The following is a 15881-nucleotide window of genomic DNA, read 5'->3' on the forward strand; positions in this document are numbered from 1 at the left end:
AACTTTACTTAATCTTATATATGGTTGTTGAAACAAGGCCGTTTCATAAATTACAGTTTGAGGTTCATGAAACCATAGTTTGGCCAGGTTCAGACATCACAACAAGCTGTGGTTCATCTAAAATGGATGGGAAAGCTTTCAAGCTCCTTCTCACAGCTGTACTGTAGTGGAAAGAGTTCATCCTCATAGCACCGGTCTGTGACTTAGCAATGTGCAAACACAGACAACTCAACATAAGCAGGGAATTCCACTCATACTCAGTAACGTAAAACATTCACAATGCCATCCGAAGTGTCCATCTCAATGTGGTGGGGGGGGGGGGAGAAAGAGAGACTGAAAGCAAAGCTTCTGCCCTCTGTCCTCTAACACAAGACTTAAAATTGTAGCAGCTGCAAGCTATAGCACAAAGAAAGCATGCTTTTGTCTGCGAAAGTACTTTTAAAAAACAATGAAGTGTCATTAGTTTTGGGTAATCTTGATGGACCATTTTTCATATACAGTGGACACTTCGGGTGCGAACGTGATCCATGTGGGAGGCACATTCGCAACCTGCAGCGTTCGCAACCCGCAGTGCTGCGTCTGCGCGCGGGTGGGTTGTGATTTAGTGTTTTTGCACATGCGCGAGCGCCGAAACCCGGAAGTAACCTATTTGAGACACAACCTTTTCGGCGCAACCCGAAAAGACACAACCTGAAGCATCTGTAACCCAAGGTATGACTGTATAACATAGTTGAAATAATTTAAAATGGTATCTTGGGCTAACTTTTGCTTCTGCTATGGCTTCCTATCCTGTTTCTGCAAGTAATAGTCACTGATTATTATTCAACTACAGAATGACAAACACACAATTGTTTACTCTCCAACCTCACTCTGAAATCATTTGGGAAAGGGGCCATAGCTCAGCAGTAGAGCATCTGCTTGCACGCAGAAGGTCCAGATTCAATTCCCAGCATCTCCAGGTGGGGCTGAGAGACACTCCTGCAAGAAACCCTGGAGAGCCACTGCTAGTCAGTGTAGACAATATTGAGCTAGATAGACTAATGGTCTGACCCAGTATAAACCAGCTTCCTATCCTACCCCAGCAGATTGTTAATTTTTATGTGGAAAAATACTAAATAAAATTAAATGCTAAACAGTAAGAGCCACTATACTGCAAGTGAAACAGAAAGTGCTGGCCTTGGACCAGGGAGACCAAAACCTTGCTCAGCCAAGAAATTCATAAGGAGGCCTTTGGCAAATTACCCTTACTCTACCAAACAGGGCCGATGGGGATAAAATGGGATAACTGCAAATGCCACCATGAGCTCCTTGCAGCATATAAAATGAGATGGATACATACAAATGTTCTAAGTAACAGTCTTCCACTCAAATCTTTCCTCAAGTAAAATCTTCCCAGTAAGTCCACAGTGATTTCATTTGAAGCTAGAAATGAACACACTTTTCTTTGAAAGTATACACCAAAGCCTGGTGGGAGGGACCCAGATCACTAAAGCTCTCTCTCATTCTCAAGCTTTCCAGGCAAATCCACAATCACTGCACATTCTAATCAGACAGACAAGGGAAAACGTCATCCTGATGTAAAGTGCTAAATTTGTCTCTTAGTGGTCTCTGTAGCAACCCAATATTCCAAAGAGACAATCATGTGATCAATGCTCTTAGCTCCTGCTGTTTATCCTGCACTGTCCTACTTACAGCAGCTTTCAATTCCAGCTGTCTACAGCAGAAAAGAAAAATCATCACCTGCCCTCCTGCAGTACATGGTCCCACTTCAGGCTCATCTGAATTGGTATTTTTTATTTTAAAAAAATCTTGACATTACTGAAGCAGGGAGAAAAAGAGGAAAACTGCAAGTTTAAAAATATGAGAGAGAGAAAGCACCATTTGAATTAACTAGAAACACAGGCTCAACCAACTAGTGAAACTATAGGGTGAACTATCTTAGCATTAAGTGATCAACTCTCAGTCCTAATGGAGCTATTTACTAGTTAGCAACGCAGGAATCAAACTGGTTAACAAAGTCCACAGAATTAAATCAATGAACTCACATGAACATAAACTTAAATTCAAACACTCTGGGCTTAACTGTCTACTTTTCCTTCAAGTCACAATTCTGTGAGGCTGGAAACAATTAACCTAAGCCCTAACTAAGCTAACATCCCATGTATAAGGGTGACAAAGGCTTTTTCTGCACATAATGCTAAACTATGGCCTCCATGTAAACCATATTGTATAGTACCCAGAGACAGAAAAATATTAAGTAACAAGTAAGCCACACTCCTAAAACTGTGAGCCTTTTGCATATAAATCAAACTCATTTTTTAGCTTTGAGCATGACTGATTCCTAAATATTTGATGCTGGCTCTTTGGAATTTTAAATATATATATTTTCTAACTCAGACCCAGCTCTGGAGGGTCCTGTCATACAACATGTATGCAAACTAGGATTTTTTTTTTATCATGGTGTGCAAGCGAGACAAACATTATATTTAAAGGCAAATTTTGACATGTAGGAAAAGAAACAAAACTGACAAACAACAAATTACTACTATGCTCAAAGAGTCATGGTTAACTATATTTTATGAACTACAGAAGGTACAGAATGGACCTTATATACCCTCCTCAATTTAGCAGGCACAGCATCTTCCTTCTTTCAGGCTTTCACCCCTCTAAATGTATGTTCCAGAGGTGTGAAAGTCTGGGGGAGGGAAGAAATGGGCAACACTTGCTGCCTTCCTCTATCAAAGCTTTAAAACATCCAGGTCAGGTGGAATGGGGAAGATGGGAAATGTGCAGTATACAGAGATAAAAACGTAGGTTATTATTCTGAAAGAAAATAAATTTCGTTTCAGACAACATTAAATTCATAATTACAGAGCCAATCCACATCATGGTTCGCTTTATAACTAAGATTTAAAAGGTGATTACTGTACCGCTGCTGTGTTTGACATTTTTGGATCCTCAGATATTTGGCATAGGAGAGCAATCTGGGAGATGGCCAGAAGTATTGCTCCTGCAACATGGCAGTAATAAGGCTTTTACGCAGCCTTGCTTCAGATAAGGGCCTTGACACTGTGTTGCAAGAGCAAATGCTTGGCAAACTCCCAGAATTCTCTCCTACACCAAATACCTGAAGATACTCAATCTGGGAGTTTGCCAAACATACTGCTCCTGTAACACAGTGTCAAGCCCTTTTTCTGAAGGTGGTGAGAAGAAATGTGGCAGGATCAATATTCTGAGTCATTTGCTCTCTCTCTCTCTCGCATCAAGAGAGAGAAACTGATGACAGTTGAACACAAGTGAGCACAAATGAAGTAACACACTGGCACATGAAAGAGTTGAGTAGCTTTTTCAATTTGCACAAAAATTCCCATTTCTGGAGTCCATGAAGCTCAGTTAAAAATCTTCGGGTGCCTCCCCCATGTGAGGTCTGGAGGTGGCAACACAGGAACAGGCCTTTTCTGTGGTGGCTCCCCATTTGTGGAATTGCTCAGTGCCTGGTGCCTTTGTTACTATCTTTAGGCACCAGAGGAAAACTTTCTCCTTCAACCAGGCATTGATTAACATTTAAATGTGTCTGTGGGAGACAGGTTTATTGGTTAGCTTTGCTTTTGTTTTATTATGTATTTTGTGTTTTCATTTTACGTTTGTATGTTTTGAACTGTGAACTTTGGACAAAGGGTGATATACACATTTAAATCATCATCATCATAATTATTATTGAAACCATAAATATCAACATGTTCCCTGTATTCTTTTGTTGCTCATCCTACAACCAACTGCAGAGATTACCAACAGCAGAGATTATCAAGCGAGATATTTTTTTTCATTATAGTTTGCTTCATATAGCATTAGATAGATCAATATTCTGGTGTAGTATTTTATTTTTCTTTTGATTGCACTGCATCATTTTTCACACTTTCCCCTTTTCTTTAATATCAAATAAACTGCTTAATTGGATTTCTGGTGTGTATTGGTTTTTGGACACACTCAAAGGCTGTTTGTCCACAATGCTTAGACAGTCTGGGCTATGCTACCTATTTAACATGCCTGGGAGATCAGGGGGGTGATGGCTGAAGTTGTCAGGAAGCAGCCTTTGAATTCAGTGGGCAATCCCCTTCCTATAGAATAGATCACCTTAAGACAGTAGGAATGCCACATCCCTAGCCCTAGAACAGGAGTCAGCAACCTAAGGCCCATGGGCCACAAGGAGACCACGGGGGTCATTTAACCAGCCCACGAGCCGCCCCCGAACCGAGCCGCCCGCTCAGCAAGCCCCCGCACACTGTGCTAAACTGGCGCAACACGGCACAGAGACTCACTTCTGCGGTGCCGGAAATTGCATCTGCGCATGCGCAGATGCCGGAAATCATGTCTGCACGGAACACTGGAAATCGTGGGCGCACGCTCACACATGATCCAACCCACAAAATGATCTCCGCTGGAGTGAACTGGCCCAGGCGAGGTAAACCTTGCTGACCCCTGCCCTAGAAGATGACAAATAAGTGGGAGAGGCTAGACAAGAGAAGTGTAGGAGGTCATCCACTGGAAGTGAGTTACTCTACAGCAGGCATCCACAAACTGCGGCCCTCCAGATGTTTTGGCCTACAACTCCCATGATCCCTAGCTAACAGGACCAGTGGTCGGGGAAGATGGGAATTGTAGTCCAAAACATCTGGAGGGCCGAAGTTTGGGGATGCCTGCTCTACGGGGTAGGCACTGGAGCAGGAGACTGCTATTCTTAACAACCCCTGTTAGAGAAAATGGAACTTTCAGGTTTAATATTATTTACTAGAATGGAGAAGAGAAATCTAATAAATAAGCCTGTCTAGTTTCATGTATCTGCAGTTACCTATGACATGTTGATGAAAAACTGCATTTTAAGTGTAAATGAATATCCAGGTTTATCACTACATAATTGCATTGGTGGGATGTTTATTTTCCATTTCTGGATCATAATGCCAAAGCCTGTATGATATTTCCAAGTCCTGATAATAAACTTTCCTTTTGCTTACTACAAACGTTGGTTTCTGTTGGGAGATTCATTCCCCGTGTGCAGTCATAGGTTTGTTGTCTGTCATATGACTTATGTGTTTTCATTCCACAGAGTGGGAAGTGACGTAGACAGGATGTTTGTCTTACTATGTTCCTAAGTGGGACTGTTGTTCCTTTGTTCTTTCTCTTTGCTGTCTGTGAAGCTAGAGGGAGGGAGCCATGATGAAGAGTTCCGTGTGTGTTTATATGTAAATAAAGTAAATTAGCCAAATGCTGTGCTACTGAGTTCTGTTACGCTACTGCGCAACCTCTGCGAATCCCTAAAGTGTGCTGGTGTCTTCGGGCACCAGTCGCTGTGATGTTCGGGCTGGAGAATGCTCAAGCTCCCAAACGATCACCCAGGAGGGAGGGAACATGCCAGTCGGGCATGTGTCTCTGCCAGGGTCCTACTCGTAAGTAGGCCTTTTCCTGACAGTTTCTACTTTCAACTTTTGCTCCCATTTCCCTCAAATTGACAAAGCTTTGCTCTCCCCCCCAAGCCTTTCTGATTCTCCCAGGCATTTAAAAATCTATGATCTTAATACTTCTGAATGGCAACCCACTGTTTATGCAACATATTTTTAGCCATGCTGCAAAACTGTTTTTATCTTTCTCCCCAGGTTGTGTGCTACAATTGTTATATGATATGCTATATTAATATAGTATTTTATTATTTCATGTTCTCTGGAGAACAATGTAATTGGGTGACTCGGATAAACACTGTAAGTAAACAAACAAAACCTAACTTAGGTGCCTTAGGGTGCAGCAACCTGCAACTTCATCTACAACAGAGGGTATGTTTGGGGCCACAGTTTCAATAAGAAGAAAGATATGCAAAAAGTTTTGGGGAGGACCTTCAATATATTTTCCTCTATAAAGTCACAAGCTTGGCCCCTGACACCTCAAGTTTCTAACATGCAATTTTGAAACAATCCTAGATTTAGGATCCCTTTTGGGGGGGTTGGGGTGACAACAAGTTTCAAATAAAAATGACTCTTGAACTCCCTGTTGAATGATTTTTTGCAACTAAAAATAATTATATTTTTGAAGTCATGAAGGGAAAATGTGTTTGGGGTCCCGTACTGGAGTCAAAAGTATTTTAAACAAAGAGATGAGCAATGTGCAGACCTCAAGGCTATAGCTTGCAGTTGTTGTTTTGTTTCTAAATCTCATGACTGCAGAAAACCTCAAGAATTTTATGCTAAAATGATTGTGATTGGTACAAATCCACTACTTTCAACTACTGTATGGACTTTAAAATCACATCAAAAATTTTTTCAAGGGACCAACCACAGAGTGTCATGTTGTAAGCCATCAATTTGAATCATACAGAATAAAAGCAAAATGTCAACGTACCATATTGTCAATTTGACATTTCCCAGGCAGATTCAGCATGTTTAAACATGTCTTTTTTCCCTTTTGTTGACTAACTGCATGTTAATTTTATTTAGGGTGCAAATACCGGTAGCTGGAAAAGTTTTTCCTATAGCCAAAAGTAGCTGAAATTATGGTGGAGGAGGCATAATGAAATCCACTCAGGTGCAATCCTACACACACTCACCTAAAGTAAGATTGTTCTGTCATTGTGGCTTAAAATGTTACATTCAAACAAACACAAAGCTTTACAGTACTTGCTGCTTGAAAGGCATGACAATTCAATAGCACACTCTTTCCTTACATTATTTAATTTTTGGGAGGCAGTATTAAGACACTGGGAGGGAGGAATTGTTTTATAATTTTATAATGCCCAAAGAGCTCTGCCCATAAACAAAGTGCTGATTAGGGAGAGTTAGCTGAAAAAAAGTTTTTTAACTTTTGGCTAGGCTTATTGTTTCAATTATGAATGCATAACACATGCTGTGCTCATTCATTATGTTACTATTTAATTTTATGCAACAGAGGAAAGAGCTAGGGTGATCTGCAGATGACCCATTCTTGACACTTACTCCATTGGCCATGATAAACATCTGATTTAACTTTCATTTTCTAATCAAAGAGACTCTCCTTCTGTAATCTACAAACAAATCACAATCTATCCCTAAATATTCCAGGGTACACTAGATACTATTCTTTTGCTATGGAAAGCCTGCACATGGGAAAAAAAAATATTTGCCAGAGATCATTTAACCCAGGCATCCCCAAACTTCGGCCCTCCATGGGCCATGTCTGTTACAGCAAAAACAACAAGTATTGTGGCAGACTTGAGAAATTTATCAGGGCATAAGCTTTGGCGTACTACAGTCTACAATGTATGAAGCGTTAATCTGAGTTGCAAATATATGTGCACAGTTGAGAGATTGAATTTGAACAGTGTGAGCAGCATTTCATTTCCCTCTAATCCCTATACTAACCCCCCCCCAATATATGTGCTTGAACTTGATATATAGGGGTGTACAGTGGTACCTCGGGTTACAGACGCTTCAAGTTACAGACTCCACTAACCCAGAAATAGTACCTCGGGTTAAGAACTTTGCTTCAGGATGAGAACATAAATTGTGCGGCTGCGGCAGCAGCGGCACCGGGAGGCCTCATTAGCTAGAGTGGTACCTCAGGTTAAGAACAGTTTCAGGTTAAGAACGGACCTCCAGAACGAATTAAGTTCTTAACCCGAGGTACCACTGTATGTGACTTTGTGTGTGCACTCCACACACAGACACACAAACACCACCTTACTTGTGAATCAGGATAACGCTTCAAGCATATGATGAAGTGGACTGTAGCCTACGAAAGCTTATGCCTTAATAAATTTCTTAGTCTCTAAGGTACCACAAGACTCTTTGTTTTTCCTTCCATGCAAAGTGATTGTTCTGTACACAGTAAGCTGCACTAAAATAAATTAACAGCTTCACGTTAATGGAATAAAATAGTACTGAAATAATTTCCTTATGGGGAAAGCCCATAAGGTGGCGCACAGCAGCTCAGTCCGGAAAGGCAGCTGTAGTTTCCCCCCAGGGTGGGGTGGATTTAATATCTAATTAAGTACTAAATAGACATGTCTTGATCTCTCTCCTCTGCGAAGTTTTTTTTTTCCATAAAACGAGTCTGCACACATTTTACATTTTTCCCCTTTAAAAAAAAAGCCTTCGTATAGCTGGTTTTTTCTGGGAAACAAAACACACACACAAACCCAGACCTGCCTGCAAGCAGCAGAAGTACAGTATTCCTCAGCTGGAGCTGATGCAAGAAAGAAGTGGCTGAAATTAAACCACAAGCGAAACACTTAAGAAAAGCTGCCTGACTCCCACTATGGAATTTCCTTCAAGAATGTCCTCAGGCCATGTCAATGGGAAAATGTGAAGGGTGCAGACTAAGTGCAGAGATACTTAAAAGGCTAATTATTTCTGCCCTTTCAGTGATAAGTGAATTATTCATTAAAAGTTTTACCTAATAAAAAAAAGAAAGCAGTCTATGCAGCCTTCAATACATTTATTCATTTTAGAGGTCAGGTCATCATATTCTATCATTTCACACAGGGAGCGTAGGTGCTGGCAACTGTTATTTCCTTTATCAGGTGCTCATCAGAATTGGTGAAATTATAACCATTTGACCTTAAGGGGCTGACACATATAAAGCTGGTTCTGCCTTTTAAGAAAGGCCTTAATTTTTTTTTTAAATGTGACAGTTAACGGTATTAAACCACAGAATGAGAGGACTATGCACACACAAAACCCTCATGTACTCTAAAAACATATATTCATAGGAACAGCTATAGAGGCCTGTGGGTTGTTGTTGTGTGTGTGTTTTAATACCTTGCAAGTACCTGAAGCATTCAGATCTCCAAACTCCTGCACCAAGTGTAGAAGGAGGAAGAGACAGTTGCATCTTCATATCCTCAAGAGGTGTAAATCTAGCTGAAAGCCAAAGGCCACCACTTGAAGCAAAGACCACTCAATGGAAAGCAATTTTATGTTAAACACACACTCATACTTCTAGAGCAGGGCAGGCCAACTTTTCATACCAAGTGGGCTGCAAGAGTACAGTATTTCAACACAGAACCTGCAGGCCGCATGCTGCTTGTTGCGGGGGGTGGGGAGCGAGGCCAAAATTTGACACACACAGAGAGAGAGAGAGAGAGAGAGGAAGAGAGAGAGAGAGAGAGAGAGAGAGCCCTCATGCTGCCTTCCAAAAGTTGGCTAAGAGGCACTGGGTTTTGGGAAGGAGGCAGAGGTGGATTTAGGGGAGCACAACCAGTTCAGTCGCACTGAGTCCGGAGCCTCAGGGGCACCGCAGAGGGATCTGCAACCATTATGTAGGATGGGAGAAGAAGGGTGGGGGGCGCCAAATTTGGGTGTCACACTGTGCACTGCTTAAATTTGAGACCCCAAAGTCTGCCACTGCTGGAGGGGTCCTGGAGCCCTCTCACCTCCTTCCTGAAGCTAGGAAAGAGCTAATACCATGTTTCTCCGAAAATAAGACACCGTCTTATATTTATTTTTCCTTTAAAAAAACCCAACAGTGGCTTATTTTCAGGGGATGTCTTATTTGTTTATTACGCGTCAAGCCTCGCCTCTTCCTTGGGGCCCTCCAGAACTGCGCCTATCACTATGTCTTATTTTTGGGGTATGGCTTATATTGCGCAAATGCTTAGAAATCCTGCTATGGTTTATTTTATAGGTATGTCTTATTTTAGGGGTAAGCCTTTGAGAAGGAGACAGGTGGGCTCTACGATAAGGTTACCAGAGATTATTCAATGAATCCGGGGACACTTTTCAACTTCAATGGATTTTGTATGGGGACTACTTTGTAAATCTGGGGGCTGTCCCCAGGAAACGGGGACGTCTGGTAGTCTTACTGTAGGACCTTGTCAGAGCCATCACTTCCCCTTCCCAAAGCCCAGTCTCACTTACCCCACTTTGGGAAGGCAGTGTGAGGGCTGCCAAAAAAGGCATTGAGGGCCACATATGGCACTCAGGCTGCATACTGGACCACCCAGTTCTAGAGAAAACTAAGAGCAGTAACTACAACTCCTCCTCAGTGGTTAAGCACCCACTTTGCATGCAGAAGGTCCCTAGTTAAATCCCTAGCACCCCCAGTTCGAAATGATTCAGGCAGCAGATGGTTTTAAAAAGCCTTTCTCAGAGACCCTGGAGTGTCACTGCCCGTCTAGGTATACAGTGGTGCCTCGACTTACTAATTTAATCCGTTCCGAAGGCACCTTCATAGGTCGAAAAATTCGTAAGTCAAAAAGCGCCATTGGAAACACGATTTCCCATAGGAATGCACTGGAAACGGAAAAAATCGTAAGTCGAAGCAACCCCATCTAAAAATTCGTAAGTCGAAAAAACCCTATCTAAAACCGCCACGGTTTCCATTTGGATGTCGAGAAATTTGTAAGCGTGCGGTCATTTGCCCCATTCATAAGTCGAAAAATTCAGTTGTCGAGTCGTTCGTAAGTCGAGGTACCACTGTACAACAATTGGCTACATGGGCAGAGAGTCTCTCACTTCATATAAGGCAGCTTCTTACATCCTCCTGTCCCAGTTTTTTCAAAGAAAGCTTACAGCGTGGGGACTATTAACTTACAAAATCCTAAACAGTCTGGAACCAGAGTACCCAAAGAATCTCTTGCCCAACCAGTGATCATAGTGTTTTCCTTAGATCCTCCCACCTTCAAAGTTTAGGTCGGCGGCTACTAGAAATAGGGCTCTCCAGTTATAGCGTCCCAGATATAGAACCCCCTCCCCAAACACATTTGGCTGATGCTATCATTATCTTTTAGGCACCATGCTAAGTGTGTCCTATTCACTCAAGCCTGCAACAGCAATCAATATGCCCTTCACTGCTGCTGGATGTTAAACTACGAATTTATTTATTTTTAATTGTTGTAAGCCACCTTGAAGGTCTATATTGTGAAAAGGCAGGATATAAATGTTTTAAAAATAAATAGCCTATACTAGTTAACTATAATTATGACAGAGGAATCCGGAATAAAAAGGTGTGTATTCAGATAAGTACTTGCATACACATTTGAAGTATTTGGTTTCATAACCAATGGCCTCAGTCCAGGAGAGAAGGGCTGACTGGCAAAAGGAGCAGACTAATCAAAATAGCTTCTCTTCTGTTCTCAGTGCCAGAAGTATCCCTATGCTGCGAGGGGAGCTGCTGGAGTTGCAGTTTTTAAAAAATTACTTCGGTAGCACCAGTGTACATTTGATGAGGATCTGGTGGATAAAAGGGAAAGGGAGGTCCATAAAATCAATAACGGAAGGTCCACATTGGGGAGGTCTTCCTGTGCCTTGTTTGACCTTGTTGCCGCTGTTACATCTTCCACTTGTGTTACAGATCACTCCAAGACGAGAGATGGAACTGAGCTTACTGCTAGCACTGAATAGAAGTGGAATCTGCACTGTGGTTTAAGGCAGTTCCTCCTCTTGTACTGCTCCAATTAAACATGCTTCACTTTCAGAGAACGTTAAGGGGATATCTCTCCTTTGCGGTCTGGTGTTCTGGAGTGGGGGATTGGTCCCAGATCTGAAGTGATTCCCCCCCCCCTTTCCAACGTCAGCCTTTGAGAATTCTAGTCAATATGTTTGGCAAGAGCCTGCCTTGCTCTTTCACATCTCACTATGATGATGCTAGTTATGCTCAAAAAGCTTATTAGAAAATTACAGTATATCCCATCCAAGCACCAGTGCTCTAGTTACTACAGCTACTTGAGGGAAAAATTAGAAGGGACCCAAAGGGTCATATAGTCCAAATCCCTGCAATGCAGGAATTATGAACCCCAAACTCAAAAGCAACTGATGCCCTATGTTAAGATCTGAATCTAACACAGGTTGCTTAGGTGTCTCAGAAAAGTGAAAATTCCAGACATTTCCAGACATTTATTAATCATTAGCTGAATATCTGGGGCAAAGAGTAGTTATAACTCTTCATAAGAATTAGCACTTATTTTGAAAAAAGTAATATATTACTTAGTATTTGCCAACAGAGCTGTACATTTATAATTTGTACCGTATCTGGCTGGTTGTGCCAAAACAAATTAGCTTTTCACAAACTTCTAAGACACAAATTTGACAAAGCACTTCTGAAGAGCTGCTAACAGGTGCCATCCTTCAAGCACTAGCAATTCTAAAGACGTCTATCAAAATTTAGAAGGCGATGTCATTTTTAAAGATAATTTGAATAGTTCAAAATGCTGGGACTATAACATATTATAGCAGCTGTAAGAACCACATTTGATTTCAGTATTAGAATTCTATTTGCTTCTTAAATGCATAGATTCTGCTTCATCAACTAAAAACGCCACACATATTTGAAAAGAATTGCACAGTTAACAACCAGACAAAATCATAAACAAGACTTCTGGCTGCAAGCAGCACACCACACTGCCAACTTAAACCAAACTGAGAATACTTGTCCAGCAGTCATTTCTCACAGTGGGCTTTGTAAGTCCACAAGTGGACATAAACACAATAGCTCGCTCCTGCTTTTGATCCTCAGCAACTGATATTCAGAGGCACAGTGCCACCGATACTGGGTAAAATAACCATCACGACTAGTAGACATTGACAGCCTAATCCTCCATGAATTTATTAGTAAAGAAACACACTATTGTTTGAGTTGTTCTTTGTCAGACTAAAACTGGCACAGGGTACAGTAGAACTTTCACCAGAACAGAATACAGTACAGGGATTAAAATAATATTCAGGGGTTAAAAAGGAGCTTGTACTCAATACATTCTGAAAACAAACAAACAAAAGAACACATACAAGTGAAAGCTGCTTCAAACTTACATCCCACACCTTCAGCAAATTTATAAAGTCGTACCTTGGTTTTCAAACAGAATGTGTTCCGGATGTCCGTTCGACTTCCGAAACATTCAGAAACGAAGGTGCTTCTGATTGGCTGCAGGAGCATCCTGCAGCCAATCAGAAGCTGCGCTGGACGTTTGGCTTCCAAAGGCAAAGTTCGCAAACTGGAACACCTACTTCTAGGTTTGCGACATTTTAGTTCCAAGTTGTTCATGAACTAAGCTGTTCGAAAACCAAGGTACGACTGTACTCCGTGGGAGGATAAGAATAAAAGTGTAACAGGGGGAAAAAAGAAAATAAAGTATACAAACCAACATGAACTAAAACAGCAACAAATGGTTAAACTAAGCACTAAAATTAAAACTGCTCTGAGTTAAAATGAGCAGACATTAGCAAACCTTACATAGGGAAACAGGAGTGATTTTGCTTGGTGCCTAAATTATATGAGAATGCCAGGTGGATCTCCATGAAGAGGGTATTGCAAAAGCAACCATGTTCATTGCAGCTACTTAAATTCTCCCCCTAGCAAGCATATGGTGTGAATGACAGGTGCTGTTTCTAAACAATGCACATGGGCCAAGGACCCATGGCCAAATGGGATTCATTGGCAAGCATACCCTGCATCTTTAGAAACATGCGCCTGCCATTCCACTTCTGCAAGAAGAATGGTGTAGGCACCAAGCAAAACAACTACAGTTTTGAAATAATATGTCTCTGGAAACAAAAAAAGTAATGAAGTATTCCAATATGCATTCTTCAAGCCTTGCTGCAGCTCACCATTTTGTCAGTCAACAACAAAATTCACACAATATGCTGCAGAAGAGGAAAACACTGTCATGCATTTCTTAAAAGGTGATATATCTATCACCTTTTATTAGAGTCAACTAAATCATCACAAAGTAGCCATCACAAAGCTTTCCAGTTCTTTCCTCCCTGTTCCTTCAAAATTGTCTTCTGGAGAAGACAAGAGAGATGTTTCAAGGCATTAGTATCTAGTTTTAAAAGTGCTGTAGAACTCTAAAGCTTCCAATTTTGCAACTTTTAGTTGGTCTTAACGAAGTGTTTTATACCACTGTTGTTTTGGGGTATTTTTAATGGCTACACCATCATTGTCTATATTCTGAAAGAGTATTTTACCAAAGATCTTTGTAGCTCTTCTACATGGGGTTATACCTTGTACTTTTATGCTGCCAGCAGCAGCCTGGACAAGAAACAACTGAAGTAAAATCCTGGCTCCATCAGTATCAGAACAAGCAAATATAAAAAGGAATGATAGAAGCACAAGGATAGCTGTGTAGAGGAAGATTCTATTTTAGAAAATTACAAACATATGGAAGTCTATTCCATCACCACATGAGATCTGCACTTGCATGAAGAATCAGTTCACCGTTCTCTATTTGTAGTACAAAACAAATAACCATTATCCTGAAGCTGCAAGTAAAAAACACACTGGGAAGGAAAAGGGGGAGGAAAATGCACAAGGTATCCTACCTTTTATTTATAGGTTTCTCATCTTTCTCGTAAGGCTTCACAAACCATTTCCCGATGCGCACAAAGTTCCGGTTCATTAGACATCTTTCCACCAGGTTGTGAATTGCTTTGAACAGCAGAGTGCGACATTCATAGGAAAGCCCATTCTCCCATACACCGTCTTCCTCATCTGCAAGCATGGGAGGTAAAAAAAAGTTAACAGCCAGCTTTCAGTGGAGGTGAAAGGAAAAAGAACGCCATCAACAATAACAGCAATAACATTAGTACTGACTAAAAGGTCACTTCATACATTACATTTAAGAGTACCCCTAAGGCTTCTTCAACATAAACATATTGAGGAGTCTTACAGAAAGACAGAAAATGGCCCATCAAGCCAAATACAGGCCACCCAATTAGGAGCTCTCTGTTGTCTCAGATAGAGACCTCATGCTGCTCTTAAAAGACCTTTCTATTTAACCACAGATGCCAGGGACAGGACCTGGGTTTTTCTGCATGCCAGTCATTTCCTCTGTCAATGAACTGTAAGAGCACTCCTGCTGTCAAAGTTTAGTATGCATTATCTTTGGGGAAAAGGACCTGTCTTCTTAATTTTTATTATTACAGGCACCATCTAGCCCAAGCTGGGTACTTTGGTTTTAATGGAACATGTGCGACATGCCCATCAAACTCAACCAGAGGCTTAGACGTATTTGCCACACACAGGTTCAGGCCCCATATAAACTAAACAACAAGTGGGTCCTGTCATACTAGAACATGACTGTGATGTTCCAGGAACCCCTTAAAAAGGCCTGGCCCCAGTAGTCACTAGGTCACTTCCTCAGATACTCCATAGAAGCCTGACTTCCCTTTAAATACCTACTTACTTAAGAGGAACAAAGCTCTCTTCATATATTCATTCACACAAGTAGGTAGGAGTGAGGGGTGGAAAATTAACTCTTAGAATCTATCCAGATCAGAACACAGGCAGTTGAAACATTAACCCACATTTAATTAAGGAACATTACATGACGAACAAGAAGCCATTTTATACATTTATTATTATTAATAATAATTATTATTATTATCATCCTCCCGCCCATCTGGCTGGGTTTCCCCAGCCACTCTGGGCGTCTTACAAGAGTTCTATCCTAACACTCCTTAATAAATATGCAAACTATTTTACATATGTTTTTATTATCCTGCTCATCTAATTCCTTCTATCCATCCTTTCAACCACTCTCTTCTTCAGTAATAATTTCCAACATTCTCTTCCTCACATTCTACTCCACTCCCCTATTGACAATCACTCTATTCCATTCACTCTTCTGCCACAATGACGAAGAAGAAATACAATTGGGCGTCAGAGTTTGACAGGACATCCTTGCCATATCACTTCCAATAATGCCCGTTTAGCTTTCTTTAATAGGAATGAATGGTTGCTATACACTCTTATGAGTAAAAGTACTGTACTTGGGAATAGTTTTGAGGTGAGGTCACAACCTAACACACCCTGACTTGATCCTCACTGACTGCACTGCTGCAGCAGGAGTTGTGCTCCCCCCACCCACTTCAATAGTTCATCTGATATGCGACCTCCTTCCACCCCCTATAATTTACAGTAATAAA

General features: G+C 41.2%; 1 protein-coding gene across 1 annotated transcript in view; it reads right to left on the reverse strand.

The window, feature by feature from the left end:
• Positions 1-15881, reverse strand: part of MED13 (mediator complex subunit 13) — a 100050-nt gene that overhangs the window by 60961 nt on the left and 23208 nt on the right. Inside the window, exon 3 of the mRNA XM_035139697.3 lies at positions 14277-14445. Coding sequence (XP_034995588.1) covers positions 14277-14445 — 169 coding nt within the window. The remainder of the gene's footprint in view (positions 1-14276; positions 14446-15881) is intronic.

Source organism: Zootoca vivipara, chromosome 14, assembly GCF_965207765.1.
Source record: "Zootoca vivipara chromosome 14, rZooViv2.hap1.1, whole genome shotgun sequence".
NCBI classification, from domain to species: Eukaryota; Metazoa; Chordata; class Lepidosauria; order Squamata; family Lacertidae; genus Zootoca; species Zootoca vivipara.